Genomic DNA, 21,746 nt, shown 5'->3' with positions numbered 1-21,746 from the left:
GCCCATCACACTATCCATTGAGCCACCTTGCTGCCCTGCAGTTGGTATCTACTTATCTGAAATCATGAGGCACCACAATCTGTCTAAACACTGACATTTCTATGTTGATAATAGCTTTAAAATACTTTATATGTGTGACTATTAATGTATATATTCTGTGACTAAATGTGTGTGTGTGTGACCATAAATATATACTGACTTCCAAAAATGTTTTTGCTCAAGTGTCTGCAATGGTCTTCCAATTCACACCAATGATTTTAATTCCAGCAGAAGCTGAAGAAGGCGCGAGTGCGCATACACAAACACACACACACACACACACACACTCTTCCTTATTTGTTTGGCCTTATTTTACCCAGCATCTGTTTGTGGCGCAAGCCAAAATAATTCTCTGTTTGGAATGATTAGGAAGCAGGAAGAGAGATGAAGCCAATTTGCTACTCCTCAACCTTTTCAAGGTTTTTCAGAATGCACAATAATAATGTTACAATGAGTGACAGAATCCTTCATAGCCAGCTTCTAAGTCTTTCCTTAACGTAAAGACAGCATATCCAGATTCCTTGCTAATTTCAATCCTATATGCACCATTCATTTACCTATGTGGACAATACTTGGGATCATGTGTTCCTGATGGAAGAGTCAGTTCATTTTTCAGATCTTGGTAAGTCTTGAATCCTCCAAATAAATGTCCTGCCCACTCTCCCAAATGTCTAGAAGCAACCCCATGTCTTTATTGCAAAGGCTGCTGTCACCTCTGTCATTCTGCCTGTATCCTGACATTGCTGCCCAGACAAAGAGAAGGGGGGAAGCCATTCTCTTTATTCTCTTCTTCACAGCTTCCTCTTCCCCTTTACCAGGGCAGTTTTGCAAGTTTAGTCTAAAGATAAAGTGCTCTGAGTAGTTCCTGTTAGAAAGGCACTGATCATTTGAAAAGGGAAAATGGCGGCCAGGAGGAAGGTACTGAGCTGAAGGAAGAATTTCTTGACACAACTACAGGTTCAAAAGATGATGGAAAGTCATTAGTTAAAGGATGCTTTCAGGCCTGCCTATTTGATTTTAAGCTGTTTAAAGGCACAGAGCATATCTTACTCATGCTTGTTCCTGCCCACAGCATGACTTGTACCTTTTACCTGTAAGTTTCTTGATATTTTGAATGAACAATGAACGTAGGAATTGCTGAAGATTCATCTCCATGACCTAGAGTGGTCCCTTCCATATCGATTGAACTGATCAATTAACCAGCAAATGAAATGGGGACAATACAGTGGTAGCATAAGTCAAGGGCGCTAGGTGGCGCCATAGTGCACACAACACTGGGCCTGGAATCAAAGACTCATTTTCTTGAGTTCAAATAGGGCCTCAGACACTTCCTACTTGTGTGACCCTGGGCAAGTCACTTAACCCCTGGTTGCCTCAGTTTGCTCATCCGTAAAATGAGCTGGAGAAGGAAATGACAAACCATTCCTAATATCTTTGCCAAGAAAACCCCAAATGAGGTCACAAAGAGTCGGACAGGACTGAAAACAGCTGAACCACATATGCCTGGCCTAAAAACATCAGAGGAAAATGAGAGAAAAGGGTGACATGTTTATGAAGCAGATAAGACTTGGCAACTGAAGAAAAGAGATAAAGAGGAGGAAAATGACCTAACCATTCCAACAATAGGATGAAAGAAAAGTTGCAGTATCGACCAAAAATAGATTGTTGGGAAGAGGAACCAGTTTCCCGGAGGAGATAAATTCAGTTTTCAACTCTGATATAACACTGGGAAACCCTAGTGTCAACAACGTGTAAAATAACTGTCACTATAAGAGTAAAAGAAACATAGGTTCTAATGCTGACTTTGCCACTTGGACCAATCATCTAATTTCCTTGTCTCTAAAAGTGGTTACCACCTCTGTTTGCCACCCCAAAGAAGTGCAGTGATAGTAGATAGCAGATGTGAAAATACGATCAAAGAAGGGAATGATATAAATGATGTCATTAACATATCAAGTTCATGTAATTCAATCAAACAAAACACTCAATCACGGACTACATGGGCGCTAGGAAGAAAGGAAACAGGCCCTGCTCTCTAGATGACATTCCACTGGAGCCGAGCCACAGTGAACAAAAGGTAAATGCGGGAAGGAGAGAGTACTAAAGGCACCTCACCTGAGACTAGAGGGCAATTAGCAATTCTAAGAGGAAGATCTGAGAAGGGAGTGCATTCTAGAGACAGTGGATAGCACTCAAGGCAAGGAGACATGATTCCAAACTGAGTGTGTACTTTATCCTTCCATCAGCGTTCTGAATCTTTTTTTTTTTTTTTTTTGGTCATGGATCCCTTTTGCATTCTGGCGAAACCTATGAACCCATGCTCTGAATAACGGGAGAAAATACAAATTTTGAGTTAGAGGTTAGTGGAAATAAAGATATATTTTTTTGTGAAATCTGGACCCCAGGTTAAGAACCTTAGTCCCTAGCTCCCCTACTGAGAAATAGATTTTTTTTTTTTTTCTGAGCAAGGATGTGACCTGTGGCCAGATCTTTGTTTTAGGGGTATTATTTGGTAGCACTGTGGAGGACGCAATGTAGAAGGAAGACTAGAAGCAGGAAGACCAGATTAGGAAGCTATTGAAATAGTGCCTTGAATCTACCTTCCCATTATCTTCCATATTCAATTAGTTGTCAAGTCATGTCAATTCTACTTTGACAACATCAGCCTACAGCTGAAGCATTGTGCTCAATTCCAGATAAGATACCCAGGCAGGGTATTGCAAACTGGAGTGTTTACAGAGGAGGGCAACCAGGATGGTGAAAAACCTTGAATCCATGTCATTAGTAGGAAAGTTGAAAGAACTTTGGTTGTTTAATCTGGAACACACATGATAGCTGTCTTCAAAGGCTGCCACATAAAAGAGGGTTTACATTTGTTATGCTTAGCACTAGAGGGCAGAAGTAGGAGCAACAGGTAGATATGGCAAATAGGCAAATTTAGCCTTCCTAATAATTAGAACACTCCAAAGGTAGAATTTGGAAGCAACCTGTGTTCCCCTTCATTGGAGACAGTCAAGCAAGGAGCCGTCAAAACATTGGCTGTGTACAGTACGAAGGGAATTCTTGCTCAGACCTAACTTCTGGAGTCTGTCCATTCTAACTCGCCTTTTGCCCATTCCTAAATCCCAATCCCCTCTCTCAGGCAAGGACCTTGTATTCTTTCCTGAGAAAATCTGGGGCATCCATCATGAGTTCCTTTTTAATCTCAGCTTTGCCGCTTTAAAACCTCTCTGCTACATAACCTAATATGTGTTCTTCTCCTACTACCACTGTACTTCTGCCCTTGAACCCATCCCTCTCCTCAGAAGCTCCTCTTGATCATCTCCCATCTTTACCTCCTTTGCTCTTTCTCTACTATCTACAAACACATTCAAATCTCTCCCAAAGTTAATAGTGGGTTGGAAAAAAAACTCTGAAGGCAGGCGAGATGAATGATTTCAGTATTTTCATTTTTTTCACCTTGGAATAGTAAGCCAGGTGCTAAAGATTTCAGGTTGGTGCTACCAGAAATCCAAGGATTTCACTATGATCAAAGGATTGATGGCCACTCCTGACAGAAAAAATCCAGAAAATGTCATTGCCCCTTAGTAGAAATACATAATTAAGCTGAACTGCAGGACTGTAAGAATTGAGTGATTACACATCTGCCTTTCACATTGTAAAAACACCATCTGTCAGGGAACCTGGAGATTGCCACAGATTAGGCTGTGCGCCTCACACAGGACTGGGCCCTACGCCTCCCCCACTCCAATATTATGGAATGTGGAAGACACCAGCGATTAGGCACCGTGGGAATGGTGGCTGGAGCCTAAGGCCAAGCAGTCGCCGTAACACTGTCCTGGGTGGCCTTTTGATTATTTTTTTCCCAGCCTATTTGGAACCTGAGAGACAGATTTCAATTTAGGGATTAGATAGAGCAGGAAAAAAAAATTTGCTAAAGGTGAGGAGTTGCAGAGGTTGTTACCACTATGTTCTGTCAATGGTTTCAATGTTGAGCACGGAAATCTTAAATATTAAGTTTAGACTAATGGACAAGTATTCAGTTATGTTGGTTCTGTTATTATTCAAACACAGATCGAGTCATCATGTAGTAGAAAGTAGTGGTCAAAACTAAATAAGAACTTCCAAGTCAAGGTTGATTTCCTCATTAGAGGACAGAGCTAAATAAAGCCACTTTAGTGATTTTGCAAATGAACATGGCATGGAATAGGACATGTCTACTCATAGAGATGATAAATTCACTTGGGCTCCCTTCTCCTGACACGACAAATGTCAAAATGATGAATTTTCAAAATGTGGTAACCAAAGGCACTGGATGTGATGAGGAAACAGTAATGTTGCAAAGCAGCCAGTAGCTCAGAACGTTCTTTTCCCAACAGCCAGATGGGTGACATACTTCCAAATGCCAACATACGATTTCTGGCACAAATTGAACTGACTTAAACACCTGCTTTCCTGTATCAAGGTACAAATTCTTTCTTTTTTCTAAACGGAATGTTTTTTTAACCAAGTACAATCCCTTTTAAAAACTCTTCTCTCCCTGAAATTAAAATTTAGTTTGAGTTAGTGGCTGTGACTTGTGATAATAAGCATATAATGTGTCAAAAAATGTATTAGGCTCCACAAAAAAAAAACCCCAAAACTTTTCAATTCACATAATTACATTCACCTCCAATTAACATATCTTCCCCTCCGACAAACATCACCTCATACTAGGCTATCACAAGGTCAGTGTTGCTTAATCTAAGGGTTGTAATCTTGAGAACATGTTGGGGTAGAACTCCAAGGACATCAGTGATTCATCCTCAATCAAAATCTGGGCTTCTCCACCTAGAATGATATGATTGCTGAATGAACCAATAACCACGGGCTGTTTTTCTGGCAGAGAGATTTCATACGTAAGGACCCACCAATTACATGAAAAACCTAGAGAAGCCCTGCTAAATTAGGCTAAGACAAAAGCAGCTAATGTACTTCAATAGTTATGGAGGATTTTATATTCCACATGAGGATCCTAACAACTAAGGGGGAAGACCTACAAGAATTCTTTATCTGGATATTGGGTTATTCTTTATAAATATATATGTGTATTTTTTTAATGACTGTATTTCAATATAGTCTCCTTTGTAGCCCTAAGTATTTTATTTAGTGCATTAAAAAAAATCACAAGATATGGTTCATAAGCTTCACCAGACTGTCAAAGAGTTGCATGACACCCAAAAGGTTAAGGACCCTCAGATCAGAGAATAAAATCTGTGCAGTTGGATTTCATAAACAATAAAAACACAGGATTCAAAATTATCTTCCTATTCAAATACATAAAAAAGGACAATTACTTTCTGCTCTACATCTATGCAAAGAAATAAAAGAAAGGGGTTTCAGTGAGAAAAGTTTCAGGTTAGATCAGCCAAGTTACTAGGTTCAAAATAAAATGGATCAACATTTGAAGATTAGGTGAGGCTGTGGAATTCATACAATCTGAATATGACTTACTACATAATTATACTGTGGCTTTCTAATATGTGATACTAGTGGAGTATTAAGAAATTGGAATAGTGCTAGTGAAAATATATAGGTCGATTAAAAAAATTTTTTTTTAATACATCACAAAACTACTAAAAGAAAAGTCTGGGTTGACAACTACAGGGCTTTACTAATTACTGTAATCTTTTCTCTGGGGAGTTTAAATAAACAAAGACCCAATCTGTCCAGGATGGTTTAGGTGCAGTTTAAGGCTTATACTAGAACCTTTTAAGCTCTTAAGATTTACAATAATGAATCATCTCTGGAGTCAGCACAACAATAAATTGATGCTAATACAATAGAGACTGGGCAACTGTGTGTGTGGGGGGGGGGGGATTCATCTAAAAGAAGCTAGTAATGTTTAACAAGAAAGTATCATAAAGTTTAAGAGAAACATTTTAATTCCCATAATGCTAAATTAAGATATAAACATTTCAGCTGGTTAATACCAAGGCCTGGAATATAATTTAATTTTGTCTTTTGAAATAAATCTTTACTTTATTCTGTTTATAGTTTCAAGATTTTAAATTACATTCTATCCGAAATCAATGTATTATAGTGAATTAAATCCTAAAAGGTAAGTTTGTAAAACAAAATTTTTTTTTAAAAACCCAACATTTTAGTTAATCATATTTATTTGACTTCTGGAGTGCTCAAACTACATTCAATCAACAGATGACTTCTAAAAGTTTTACTAAACAGAAGGGGAAAAATAGATGAGTATACAAGTATGATAACAATTCTGATACACAGGAGCAAAAAAATGATTAAGTCAATGAATTCTGCAAATGAACAGTAGTAATAATTGTTGATTTTTTAACTAATAAAAGGGTACAAATTGGTGTTGATGCTAACATTTTGAGAGAAAAACAAGAAAATAGATAAAAACTGCACAAACCACAAAGATATAGCTTTATAGAAACAAAAAATTGAAAGAAAACCTTTTTAAAAATACAAACATCATTCAATGTGGACTAGATAATGTTAACTAGGAAAACCCTTCTCCTAAGAAATTAGTTGTGGAAATCCAAACTCATTTTTTAAGGTAACACTCACAAACTGAAAATACTGTTTGTTTTAAAAGTGAATATGTCACCCAAAGTAAAGGGTACCAAGAACATCCTTTCAAATTATATTTTTGCAAAAAATCTTTAGATAAGGACATGGAGAATCCAGCAATACACAGCAGCATTTGTTCTCTATGTCAGCACATAAAAAAGTATTCAGCAGTGACGCTGGAGAAAGGGAGAGAAGGACGAGGGCAGAGGGGGCACAAACGAAACAAAAGTAATAGAAAAAAATACTGATACAGAAGTGTCAACTGAATAAAAAAAAGTAAACAAATCTAGTTTAAATTTTAGATAAGACATTAAATCTAGTTCAATTTTAGACAGGACATCTGTGTTTAATACTTAAAAGTAGATTGAGTACAGATGAGTCTATACTCTACTGCTTTTTGAGTCCAATATAAGACAAAAATTTATCTGCTGAATGTTTTTGAATACTTCTTTAAAATACTGTGTATAGTCGGATTCTAAGTGGGTCTGATATGTTACTTCTTGTTTCAAAAGATTATAAAATTATATATAAATTTTAAAACTTCAAATGTGGAATTCTCTGTACAGTCAGACCTCCTGTGTAATTCTTGTCTTTAACATTTTAATATATTCTTTAAAACTATACAGAGCAAACATCCAGTAAACAGTATTTTATTTTATGACACTCTGTTAATACAATAAATATACAAAACTTTCAAACTACTCAAAACATGCAACATCAGAGGGACAGATGAGAAGGGCATTTATATAGAACCAAGACAGTCACCATGATAGCAAAGCATTATTAGTCATTTACAAAATATACAAACATCCCTTAGATAAATAATCCAAATCCTAAATTACAGACCACTAAGCAATGACTTCCAGTGTTCAAACTTTACTTTGAAATAAATTAGCCACAATTTATTACTAGAAAACAAAAATTATATGGGTGTAATTGCCATAAAATTGCTCTGTGACTGGAAAACCTGAAAATTTTAGGGTAAGGTATAAAACATTTTAACAAATAACCTCTGCTTTCAAAGTGAACACATGAATATTTTCTATTACTGACCAGAGAAAAGTAATTCCTTTAAGGAGTCATGATTTAAAGCCCTTTTCAAATCTGACTATGGACGTTACCCCATTATTTCAAAGCAAATTTGCTCTTTAAAAAAAACATACAATTGTTGACACAAATTTGTAACTACAGTATCCAAACAACTCTATTCCAAAACACTTCCCCACCCTCCCCTACACGAAAGAAGGATCCTTGGATTTTATGAATCCTTTTACACTTAGTAATGCTAATTTTTTTACATCACCCTTTAGGGGATGTAAAAATATTTCCATTCCGAAGGAAACAATAATTGATCTAATCTTCTTTAAAATTTTTAAATGTCCTCCCCAAAACAAAATTTTTATGTGTAGTTTAAGGAAAAACCAAAAGAGATTTGAAATGAGAGTTGGTGACTAAGAACGAATGCTCTTGTGACATTTAGTAGTCAATGTTCCAACTAATGTAAAATTGTTGCAATAAAAGACGTCATTAAATATTCTGATACCTCTCAGCAGCAGGAAGAACTGAGCTGAAAGATTTCATTTGCAATGCAGACTTTATAAGTTGTGCAGGAATTCTTATTGAAGGAAATTATTTATGGAAAAATAGCTTTAAACTTTATAATAGGAATTAGATTTTCCTAAGGATAATGTAGAAATGTATTCCAAGTATACAAATTCATCATAGTCCCAACTGAATTCAACAGAAAGCCCTTTGACTGGATCCACATTACTTGGCCAAATTATTTACACAATGATTCTTAAGATCAGTCAGGTCGCTAAGTATATCCAGCATTTTATTTAACTTTGTAACACAGAAAGGGTGAGGGGGAATCTTTTTAAAGAATTGACTCACTGGTGTTGACCTGAATTTTTAAAAAATAAGGCTTTGCATTATACTCCCTACATATAAACCTCCTTAAAATCAGGTTAATCTATGCTGTTCTCTATAAATGTATTATTTCTCCTTAAAAACTGCTCAAGGACCTCCACAACTTTTTAAAAAGATGACTTGGGAAGGTATGAAGCCCAATTGTATTATATCATGAAACTTCTGTGCAGCATGGAGGCAAGTGAGTAGTATAACCTACACAATGAATACACTTAGCTTTATTTTCAGTTCCTTTCTCAGTATACGCTGAATATTTAAATGTTTTAATTTTACTACTTACTTCCACTTGGAAGTAGTCTTGCTATTTGCAGAATTTAAGCAATTCACTTGATTTGTCTCAAACCCCAAGACTGAAGTGCAATAAAAGGAATTCAAGTATGTGTGAAGTATCAGTTTAAAAAATCATTAGCAGTGACAATAACAGAAGAAAAATAAGTTAAAACACTGTATATTTCTATTTGGGGACAGAGGGCAACCTGACTTGTCAAGGTAAGAAAGTTAAGTACCAATGTTAAAATTACAATTTTCATTGTTAAAACACAAATTACACACATAAACATAAATCCTAAATACAACCAAAATTTCACTCCAAGTAAAGGTAGAAAAGACTAACCACAAGAGTATGTCAAGAAATAAGAAAGCATCTTTTCTTTAACAGCATTTTCTCTAAGACATGAATACTGAAATTTTTTTTAAAAAAAGAGCAAGTATAATCACTTAATTCTACTCCATTGGTTATCTTTTGACTCAACTGCATGTTGCATTGCATATTCTACTGTTAGAATATCTGAGCCCCCAAATCAACTTTTATTTATGAGTATAATACTCTATTTAAAACATTTCTATGATTGCAAAAACATTCCACCAAATCCTGTAATCATTAATGGTACAGACGAATTCTGAACCAAAACACTAATTTATTAAATTTAAATAACTCAACAGTGTTCATGCAAGCTTACAAGTTGATATCAAAAGAACTAGTACTCTAAAAATAAAATAAAAAATAAAATGAAGTTTACATCAGCTTGTACTGAATGAATGCACACAGGCCCATCATCAATTTCTAAAGCTTCCCCACTAGCAAGCCAAAATGAAATCCTCAAACTCTCAGCATACCCTGGGTTCTTTCTGTACCAACAGGGAGACAGGAATGAAGAATCAATGTACTTGCTCCTAAATGTCCCTCATCTCTCTGAAAGATTTCCAAAAGAATTACTGTCGCTAAAACCAAAATGTATTTTTAATCATAATGAAGTACCATATGAATTTCAGTGTTCCATCACTGAAATAAGTCATTGAAACATTCATCCCCCAGAAAATATGGAGAATATTTATTTAGCATACGGTATAATCTTTTTCTTTGTGGGGGCACTGAAATATCGTTCAAGAAAAAAACATTAAGGATTTAAACAAAGAACTTTTCCTGGTTTTTGCCCATGCACAGGTGAACAGGAAACATACATGCTGTGGATAGTGTGTATTTTGAACATAAAAATCTTCATAGAATAATACAGTAACTTGAGAAAAAGTACAGTCAAAAGGTAACAGTGCGTTGTTGCCTGGAGATTTCTCTACATCTGGTTACCCTTGAACGCGTTCTGGGCTGCGCTTGTTGCTGCTGTTGAAGCTGCATTTGCAGCTGCTGTCTGTACTGTTTTATTAGACATCACACCTGTTGCAAATTCTTGCTGCGCCTTCTCAAAACTAGCACCTGTCGTACGGTATAGTCCATGCACCTATGGAGGCAGAAGAGAAGGCAAATGAAAAAAACAGCAGAGTCCCAAATGTTCTAGTCAGCTACAGACATACAAAATTTTAGGCAGTTCAGAGAGAAGAATTTCAAACATGTTTAGGACTGGATTCTGGCTGGGTTTATCAGTTATATTTTACTGATTAAAAAGACCTCAATCTATGAAGGAACAAATGGTCAAGAAGCTCAAGGGAAATAATGAGACAAGTGGACAGAAGGAAGTCTAGCAATACCAAATCTCAAACTGTACTACAAAACAGGAATCATTAAAGTAATTTGAGACTTCTCAAAAAGAGAAACTGATCAGTGAAACAGATTAGGTAAACAATATGCAGAAGCAAAAATAATGCTTGAGAAACCCAAGGACTTCAGTTACTGGCAAGGGAGGACTGCTTATTGATTGCCAGGAAAACTGGAAAGCAGTCTGGGAGGAACGAGGCATCAGCCAACATCTCAAACCACATACCAAAACTAAGCTCCAAATCGATACATCTTAGAAATAAACAATGAAATAACAGAAGTATGGAAGAAATTGAAGAAAAAAAAAGCATTTATTACTTACCATGGGCAATGTACTATGCTAAGGCTGAGGGATGTGAAACTAATAACCAAACAATCCCTGCCCTCAAAGAGCTTATACTCTACTGAGGAGGTGGGAGAATACAGAACGAACACAGATAAGAATGTACAGAGTATGTATAAATATTTTCAAGAGGGAGGGAGTATTAATAATTTGTGGTGGATCAGAGAAGACCTTATGTAGGAAGTGGCACTAAGTTGTGCTTTGAAGGAAACTAGGAATTCCCTGGGTTAGAGACAATGAAATGTTACAGGGATGAGAAACCAGCTGCACAAAGTCACTAGTCGGGATGGAATGTTAGATACAAAGAATAGGTATCAGGCTATTTAACCATTTGGGCTGGAATAAAGAGTGCGTGACAGGGAATAATAAGAAAGAAGCCTGGAAAGATAGGTGGGAGCCATAATATAATTGTCTTCCAGTCTTCTTACGTCTTATTCTCTGACACGTTACCCTCTGATCCAGTTACCCTGGCTTCCTGGCATTCCATCTCTAGGATCCAGGCATTCTCATGTGTTCGAATAAGGGAATGGATTTAAATGCTAGACTAAAGGTTTTGTATTTTTAATATGAGGATCATCTGTAGAGAGATAATTGCGCCCATGGGATTGACTGAGCCACCAAGAGAGATATTATAGAAGGAAAAGAGAGCCCAGAAGAGAGCTACAGAGGACACCCATGGTTAGCAAGGGTGACAAGATCCTGAATGTTCAGTGCCTGGCACAAAATAGGAGCTTAATAAATACTGATTGATTGAATTAGGGTAGAGGCCATGTGCCTGGAGAGAAGGTCTGAGAGATGTTATTGATGTAGAATTGACAAAATTTAGCAACTGATAATGCATTTCTTCTGAAGGAAAAAAAAAAAGTCTTCATTTCTACATGCAACAAAACATCATTAAATGCAATGTAAACATTTAAGTAGAATGAAAAAAAATTTGTATTTGTAAGCCAATGTCATATGCTTATTATTGCAAGAGCCAAACCACTTTGAAAAATATTATGTTTTTAAAAAATCAATTTTATGATATTACTAAAGTTCTGTTTATCTTTCTTAGATTAAAATGATTTATGCTTATAACCATAAAAAAAAAGAAATTGCCTTTTAGATCTATAGATAGGGAAAGAATTCATTGGCAAACAAGGGGGAAAAAGAATCACAAAAGAAAAACTGGATAATTTTGATTAGATAAAACAAAAGGTTCTGCATAAATAAAACTAATGCAGTTAACATCAGAAAGACTTAAGAACTCTGATCAACAAAAGTGACCAGTCAGGATTCCACGGGATTCTGAAGAATATTATCCACTTCCTGATGAGGAGGTCATGGACAAAATGTCTTTTGATTCGTGAATAAACTGGATGATGGGCTAAATAAATATACAGAACACTTTTTTTTTTTAACATGGACACCATGGGAATCTATTTTGTTTGACTATGCATATTAGTTAGAAGGATTTTTTTCTTTTGTTCTTCTAAATGATATATGGGGTGGGAGGGAAAGAAAATAAACTGTTAAATGAAAAAAATTTAAATGTTGAAATAAAACATTGGTTAAAATGCACATTAAGAAAATATTAAGCTATCAATAACCACCTGAAAATTGTCTAAAATCACTAATAATCACAAAAGTGCAAACTGAAACAACCTTGAGGTAACAACTCACATCCATCAAACTAGAAGATAAGAAAACTCACTGATCAAAAGGCTGTGCAAAGACAGTAGAACTGTAAAATGGTTTAACTGTTTTGGAAAATAATTTGGAATTACCCAACAAAAATTACTAAACTGTTCAAACTCTTTGGCCCAGAGATTCCACTACTGTGACTATATCCCAAGAAGACTGTTAAAATGTTCACAGCATCATTTTTTGTGATAAAATGCTGGCTACAAAATACATGCCAAATGACCGGGGAAGAGAGTTTAACCAATTATGGAATTTGATGTACTTTAAGGAATGACAAATATGATGAATTCAGAGAACCATAGATATAGAATGAAAAAAGCAAAGCCAAAAAAATAATATTCATGATGATTAAAACAACACAAAGTCAAAGTAACAAAATGATAGAAAAATATAGCAATCAAAACTAGTACCATGAATGATATCAAACTAAGGGAAAAAATCTAACTTCAGTTAATAATCAATAATCTGTGATTGTATTTTAGAAGGTTCTTTTAAATATTTGACAGAAAGTATCTGCTGTATCAAAACAAAATGTTAATATTTTAAAGCACAGTAGGATGAAAAAGTTACTTTCAGCTGTCATTTTTTAAGGCAGTACTCAAAATGAGTCTCTACATGTGAGTGATGATCAAGCCTAACCCCAGCTTTCTAATATTGTAAAGTTTTCCCAACTTTCTGTAAGGCTATCATACAAACTTTATACCATTATTAATTTTACCTTACTTTAATTTAAAAAATAAATGTAACTCACATAGCATTTTCAGCTTATGATAGAAAAGGATGTAATAATACAAAATGCAATTCTCAAAGGGACATAGGTTCCTTGATAGATTAGTAACTTAATGATGAGCCTGACCCCTGGTGGATACAACTAATGGCTAACAACATATGGATCTTAAGGGACTGAAAAACAGCCAGTTCTGAGGTGTGGAAGAAAAGGTAAGAAAAAAAACTAATAACCATACAATATATCCACAATTATTCTCACAATTCCATCTCAGACTTCAGTAGGTCTAAAACGGAATTCATATTTCCTCTGAAACCTGCTTCTTCTGTCTCTGTGCCAATATCACTTCCATTCTAAGTCTGCAATAGGCCTTCTTCCTTGGTTCTTCCAATAATCAGTTCATTATCAGGTTCTGCTGATGCTCTCTCAGCAAAAACTCTGATATTTATCCCCTCTTTTCTTTTCTTATTTCCATCACCTTGATTCAGACCATCATTCCCTCTTGCGTCTGTTACAATAGCTTTGAAATGACCACCTCTCCACCAGTCTCTCTCCATTTCAATTCATCCCAGATACAACTTCCAAAACTTATCCTTTTCTTGCGTAAGAAAGATTATGAACCAGACAAACTACACTTCAGAGTATTGAAAGAACATATAGATGTAAATTCTAAGCCACTTTGGCAACTTTTGAAAAAATCATGTAGCATATAAGAGGTGCCATAGGACTGGAGATGGGCAAATGGTCTAATTTCTAAAAAAGAAAAGGGGAACTCATCAAACTATTGGCTTAGACACTTAATTTTAGTCCTTAGCTAAAATTCTAGAACAAGTTATGGAAGAGATGGGTTTGTGAACACTTAGAAAGAAAACTGATTATTGCTATGAGCCAAGCAAGGGTTGAAAAAAACCATCATATATCACATTAAACTCATTTCTTCTTTAATTACTATTAATTATTAGAGCAGTTAACAATAGTAGATAGCCATAGTTGTAGAACTCTTTATATACAAGAAAAGAACTTTACACAGAAGAAATACCTCATTTGATCCTCAAAGCAACCATGTGGGATAAATAAAGCTATTATCTCTATTTTATGGATAAGGAAACAGGTTTAGAGGTTATGTGACTTGCCCACAGTCACACAATTAATAGAGTCAGAGGCAGAATTCCAAGCCCGGTCTCTCAGTCCCAGAGGTGTTTTGTTTTTCTGCTTCTCCTTGCAGGATTATTAAACTAGCCCATCAGAAAAATGCAATAAAATACCTTGAAGACAGACAACACACCCAACCAGTGTTTTCATGGTATCTGGACGAGACAGAGAGGAGGGCAGATCTTAGTTTCTGCTTTCAAGCACTTGAAGGGCTGTCATGGAGAAGGGAAACTTCAGACTTACTTTAATTGGCCCAAGGGGCAGAACCAGAGTCAATAGGTAAAAGTTGAAGGGGTGCATATTTCAGATTAATGTAAAGAAAAACTTCCTGACCAGAGCCATCCAAAATGCATTTCACTAGAGGGACTTCAAGTGAAAGCTGAAGAACCATTTGTGATGGATGTTGTAGACAGAATTTCCTTTCTGACAGAGGTCATCTCACTCAACCTCCACAGTCCCTTTCAATACTCTTCGGAGGCAGTGTGATACAGTAGATAAAAGTGAAGTACTTAGGAGTCAAGAGACCTGCTTTTGAATCTCGTATCAGAAAACTACTAGCTGTGATATGATCATGGGCAAGTTACAACCTCTCCAAGTCTTTGTCTTCTGATAGAAAAAGGGGAATAACACTGGTACCACACCTCATAGGGTTACTGTGAGGAAAGTGCTACATAAATGGTTAGAGTTACTATTCCAACTCTGAAATCTTATGATGATTATCTATGCTAAGATATGTACCTTATTGACTTGATCATTTCTAAACTATAATGAGGCAGCAATCACTAAAAACAGATGAAGGCTTCATGAAGGAGTAGAATTTGAGTTGGGTCTCTGAATTGGACAAATGGGGGTGGGAGGAGAAAAGGTTAAATTATAGGAAGAAGCCATGGCAAGAACAAATTTATGGAGATAGAAAATGGATTTTTTTAACTTCTTTTTTTTTAAAGTAGGAATAATACCCATATACCAAAGCAGCTTTCCTAATATTTGTTCACTGTCCCAATGTTTCAAATAAAAAAGCTAACATGTGCAGGGCAGCTAGGTGGTGCAGTGGATAGAGCACTGGCCCTGGAATCAGGAGGACCTGAGTTCAAATCCGTTCTCAGACCAAACACTTGACACTAGCTGTGTGACCCTGGGCAAGTCACTTAACCCCAATTGCCTTTAAAAATAAAAAAAAACAAGCTAACATGTGGCTCAATTTTAAAAAATTCCAATGTACAAAATGCCAAAGTAAAAAAACAAAAAATCAGCTGGTGGTTTTTCACCTTATAATAATCTTTTGCCTCATAAGTGAATGCATAATAAATTTCCCATAAATAATGAGTTACTACCATGGTATATTTATTCACAAATAACCTTTTCATTATAGAAAATAATTCAAAAGCAGAATAATTTCTGCCAAATAATTTGGACCAGGGATGGACAACATAATAGCAAGGATGTCAGGTCACCAGCACACTAAATGTGTGACCTTAGGCATATCACTTAACCTTTCTGGCCTCATTTCCCTCAGCTACAAAATGAGAGGCATGAACAAGGTGGCTTCTGAGGTTCCTTCCAGGTGCAGATACATTATCCTACCTGCCATTATTTGGCAGTCCAACAGCAGTGTTTGAAAATGCTTGGAAGCACCACTTGTCTCGCCCTTAAGGAAGGGTGGGAGAAACAGGAGGCAAGGACAGTACTAGAACAGAACAAAAGAATCTCTCTTTCTCCTCCTATCTGAACATAAAGGAAGGTGGCTCTTGTGGGCTCTCGTAAAGGCCAAGAAAACCGAGGTCGGCTCAGTATGTCAGGCTAGATTCCATTGTTTAATGTAGGTAGGTGGATGAGGGGCTGACGTGGCTTAGTGTGCTGTCCACCAAGTACAAAAAGTGAAAGTATAGTTCAAAATAAAAATCTAAAGGTATAGAACTCATCTTACCTTTTTAAACATAACTAGAGAGATGACTGCAGATGCTGTGAAAAGTGCTGCTATGATCATCATCATGATTCCAACAGGAATACTTTTGTTGAGGCCAGTTAAGGATGAAATCCAACCACTGAGTTGTACCAAAAAAGACAAGGGAAACAGACATTTAAGTTAATACAAGTGAACACTTCAATACTGGTAAATGCCTCATTTTTCAAAAAACATGGATCATTTAAGATTTCTCTAAAATACATCTGATCCCCTATGACCCAGCAATACCACTTCTAGGTCTGTATCGCAAAGAGATCATACAAATGAGAAAAGGACCTATGTGTACAAAAATATTTATAGCAGCTCTTTTTGTGGTGACCAAGACTTGGAAATGGAAGGAATGCCCATCAGTTGGGGAATTCAAAGTTAGTATTTATTATATAGGCTTTCTTGAAATGGAAATTTATTGTTGTATAGTTTGAATCCTCTCCCGTTCGGCTGTGCACACGGCAATGTTTTTTCTTTTCTTATTTTCTATTTAAGTTTTAGTATTTAAGTTTAAAACAAATTGATAAAAGATAACTTCACATATAAATTAGCACAAATTCAAGTATAAAAATATGGTTACAGGCAAGTACATGTTTTAGAAAATACAGGAAAATATTGTCCAGGTAATTGTACCTGCTGCCATGAGTCTTGCCACAGTTACCTAAGCCAAATGGCAAGGCTGCTTTCGTTCATTTAACCAACACTTATTGAACACCTAATTATGTAAGTTTTGTTCACTTAATCACAGGCACAGGGATTTTTCTAACAACTGTTAACGCCGAATATCATACTGAGGTTAAAATCTGCACTCTAAAGTCAGTTACTATTTTGGGGGTAAAAAAGACAATAGATGATGTAACATGACATGTTACACTAGCAGCATTATTATGTGCCCCCTAGAAAGCAAAATAATTCACACCCATGACAAATGCTAAGAAGGGAATTTCTGTATGTTTAGTAATACTATAATTTCATATTTGATCATCAGATAAAAAGCACCTCTCTTATGATTATGACACATCTGCATGGTGTATTCAATTCTCAAACGAGTGTATTAATAAAAGGGCACTGATAATTTTTAAAATTTTTTTTTACTGTAGACTGCATATAGTTAAGTTTTAATAAATGAAGGATTACTCTAAATCTGATCCTGCAAATTATAAAGTTATGTCATGTCCTCATCCTGACCCCTGCTCAATCCACCCTATAGTTATCCGCTGTATTCTAAAGAGATCCTTTCACACTAATTCAGAAAGAGAAGCCTAAACAGAGGTTCCCTTTCTCCAGCTTCAGCCTGCCTGCCCTGAAGAAGTGAGTAGTTCTACTTCAGGGTGCTCTGACTTCCCTCTCCAAAGTCACCCTAAGGCTTGGTCATGCTAATTCTGCACTGGCCTGCTGAATCCCTCATGCATCTCTGTCCTATCACCATTCTTCTCTTGCCAAACCTCAGCTTAGATTACTCCCACCATCCACCTCCTCCATCACTACTCAAGAGCTTTTGAATAAAGTAGTAAAAGGAGCCTCATGTGCTGACTGGACACAGAACAAATTGTTATTCAATATCATCTGGGCTCTGTCACAATACAGTCCTATTTGATTCCCTCTTCTCACCCCTTTCCCCTCAAGCTCTCCACTCTTACCCTCTCGGGTGAAGACCTTCCCTCTTACTTTAAGGAAAAAAATTGAGGCTGTTCAATGTGAGCTCCATCTTCTCCCATTCTCCTTCATCCTAAAACCCCCTGACATCATCACACACTTTTTCCTTTCCCCCAGTCTCTGACTAACAGACATCCTTATCATCCTTCCCATTAATAATCACCCTTCTCTCTCCTGAATCTTCAACCTCTCCCTATCAACTGGTTTATTAACTATTGCCTTCAAATATTCCCAAGTGTCCCCAGCCTCAAAAAACCTTCACTAGATGCTACCACCCCCTCAAGATATTGTCCTAGATCCCTTCTCCCTTTCTCAAACAGAACTGAAAATATTGTCTACACTCACTTGCCTCTACCTCCTTCTCCTCTCATTCACCCCCCAATCCTTCCTAATTTTAGCATCTGAGTCCATCATTCTACTGAAATTATTTTCCTCAAAGTTACCAGTGATCTTTCTTTAAAAACAGATTTTTCTTGATGGCTTTTGGGAAATCATCCAGATTTGCCCCTGTATTCCTTTATCTGTTCCTTCTTAGGAATCATCCCTTAGAACTCAGAATTTAAAAAGAAAAAGAGAAAAAAATTCAGCACAATTGATCAGTAAATAGAAAAAAAAAAGGACATTATATACAATGTTCCACACGCATGGACTTCCCATCCCTGTTCCCTTGCAAAACAAATTGGCTTATAGTTGTTCTTTCATTTACATGACTGTAATCATTGTAGTCAAGGTGGTCACTGTGTATATAATTTTCCTGGTTTTATTTACTCCATGTTGAATAAGTTCATATATCTTTCCATGCTTCTCTGTATTTTTTCCTCTTCATCATTTCTCATACCCCAGTAATATTCTATTACATTTATGTACCACCCTTTATTTAGCCATTCTCCAATAAATGTATAGATGCTTTGTTACCAGGTTTTTGCTACCAGAAAATGTGCTGCAAAAATTTTGGCAGACATGGTGCCTTTTTGTCAATGCCCTCCTTGGAGTATATGCCCGAGAGTGGAATCTTTTGGTCAGTGGATATGGGTAGGTAACTTTATTTGCATAATTCCAAATTACTTTCTAGCATGGGTAGGCCAAGTCACAATTTTATCAACAATGCAGTCATGTGCCTGCCTTTTCACAATCCCTCCAGCAATAACTATTCCATTATCTAGGTCACCATTCTGCATTTGACATAAAAAATCACCAAGAGCTGGGTTTAAGTGGAAAGTATTTTTACTAAAAATATATTCCAATACCCCAATGCCCTGACTTAGAAGCAGATCCCGAAGCAAATAAAAGCAATTCAAGAAGATAAAAACAAATAAAACAAAAGCTGCCAACAAGGAGGTTCTTCCAGGTCTGAGGATCTGCCAGACAAAAACCTAAAAATTACTTTTATACTCTTCTAGCACAAAAGCATGCATGACTGGGTCCCAGGTCAATCTAATCCCAAACTCCCCCAGGTTTATATCACAACTTCCTTGCTTACAACAGTCCTGGGGACATGTGGAGGTTAGGAATTAACTTATGCTTACTCAGGGGCAGCTAGGTGGCACAGTGGATAGAGCACTGGCCCTGGATTCAGGAAAACCTGAGTTCAAATTCGGCCTCAAACACATAACACTTACTAGTTGTGTAACTGTGGGCAAGTCACTTAACCCTAACAAAAAACAAAAAAACCTCAAAAAAACACACCAAACTTATGCTTACTCATCACCACCATATCCTGGCCTACAACATTCATCTTTTGTCATCTGTGCCAGTTTGCTAGATATGAGGTATTGGGGTCGTTTTTTATTTTGATTTCTCTTAATATTAGTGACTTGGAGTATTCTTTCAAATGGTCAGCAAGTCAATGAACATATATTAAGCACTTACATGTATGTGCCAGAAGTCAAATGCTAGGGATACAAAAAGATGAAAAAACAGTCCCTGCCCACCAGGAACTCACGGTCTCACAGGGGAGACAACAAACAAATACGTTCAAACAATACAGTTAGTAATAGTTTGCAATTCTTTTTTTTTTTCTGAGAGGCAACTGGGGTTATGTGACTTGCCCAGAGTCACACAGCTAGTGAGTGTTATGTGTATGAAGCCGAATTTGAATTTGGGTCCTCCGACTCCAAGGCCGGTGCTCTATCCACTGCATCACCTCACTGCCCCACAACTCCTTTTTTAAGAACAATTTGTTCATATCCTTTGACCACTTATATACCAACAATCTCTTCTCACCTGTCAAATCTAATGATCTTTTCTCATTCCTAATACTTCTCAACCCCTCTGCTGCACTGCCCACCACTCCTTCTAGGTTGCCCCTCCTCTTCTCAGACTTCTCCTACGTGTCTGGCTGCTCCTCTTCAGTCTCCTCTGCTGGCACGTCTCGCACATCATATTCCCTAAGGTTCTGTCCTGAGCCCTCTTCTCTTATCCCTCTCACATTCTCACTCTCAGTAACCTCTTTAATCCCCATGGGTTAACTAACATGTCTAAGCAGATGACTCCAAGATCTACAGCCCCAGCCCAGTTTCTCTTCTAAGCTTCTACCCCACATCGCCACTTGCCTATTAGACATATCAAAATGGATATCCCAGAGACACCTTAAACTCCAAATGCATAAAACTGAACTCATCATCTTTCTCCCCTAAATTCTCTCCTTTTCCAAACTTCCCTTTTTCTGTCAAAGGCCCCACAATCCTCCCAGAGTCTCAAGTTCATCACTTCAGCATTATCTTGGACTCACCGCTCTCCCTCACTCCACATATCCAATCAGTTGTTAATCTTTACCATTTCGACCCTCACAACCTCTCTTACATCCCACTTCTTTCCACTTACACAGCTACACAACCTGTGTTCAGATCTTCAACACCTCTCACCCAGATTACTAAAATAGCCTCTTAAATTGGTCTTCCTGCCCCAGAACTCTCCCCAATCCAATCCATCTTACACACTGTTGCCAAAGTAATTTTCCTCAAGTGCTAATATGATCATATGACAGCCCTTTAAAATACTCAACAGCTGTCTTCAAGCACCTTAAAGGGCTGTCCTATGGAAGAGGCTTTAGACTTGTTTTTTGCTGTCACTGAGTCATTTCAGTCACATCTGACTCTTCATGACCCCATGTGGGGTGTTCTTGGCAAAGGTACTGGAGTGGGTTGCCATTTCCTTCTCTAGATAATTTTACAGATAAGGAAAATGAGGCAACCAGAGTGAAGCAGCTTGCCAGGGGTCACACAGCTAGGAAGCATCTGAGGCTGAATTTGAATTCATGAAGATTCTTGACCCCAGGTCTGATGACTCTATCCATAGCTCCACCTAACTGCCCTTTAGACTTGTTTTGCCTGGCCCCAGAGCAGCAATGGATGGAAGTTACAGAGAAGCAGAATCACAGAAGTTCAACTTTGGAAAGACCCTCAAAAACAATCCATTTGGGGGCAGAAGGCTCTCCTTCACTAGAAATCTTTAAACGATGGCTAGGTGATCACTTGGGGCTATTTAGAGGGGATGCTTATTTAGGTACAGGTCAGAAGAGATGGTGGCTAAGAGATTCTTTTCAATTCTGTGATAACATCATCTTTCCCGTGGTAGTAATAACTTTTCTAGCATGAAGTTTAGAGAGTAGGTGTAGACATTTGGGCACAAGTAATATGTTAATTCTCTAGGAATCTACACTTACACAAGAGAAGATGCTTCCCTTAATCAC

At 37.0% G+C, this 21,746-nt stretch overlaps 1 protein-coding gene across 1 annotated transcript in view; it reads right to left on the bottom strand.

Moving 5' to 3' along the window:
• Positions 1-6,361: 6,361 nt before the first annotated feature.
• SCAMP1 (secretory carrier membrane protein 1) overlaps positions 6,362-21,746 on the bottom strand; it is a 94,709-nt gene continuing 79,324 nt past the window's right edge. Inside the window, exons 8-9 of the mRNA XM_027863566.1 lie at positions 16,373-16,490; positions 6,362-10,286 (exon numbers count right to left, since the gene is read on the bottom strand). Coding sequence (XP_027719367.1) covers positions 10,122-10,286; positions 16,373-16,490 — 283 coding nt within the window. The 3' untranslated portion in view covers positions 6,362-10,121. The remainder of the gene's footprint in view (positions 10,287-16,372; positions 16,491-21,746) is intronic.

The sequence above is a fragment of the Vombatus ursinus genome, unplaced genomic scaffold (assembly GCF_900497805.2).
Source record: "Vombatus ursinus unplaced genomic scaffold, bare-nosed wombat genome assembly UNPS02014772.1, whole genome shotgun sequence".
In the NCBI taxonomy this organism is placed as follows: Eukaryota; Metazoa; Chordata; class Mammalia; order Diprotodontia; family Vombatidae; genus Vombatus; species Vombatus ursinus.
This window is presented reverse-complemented; position numbering and strand designations above follow the sequence as displayed.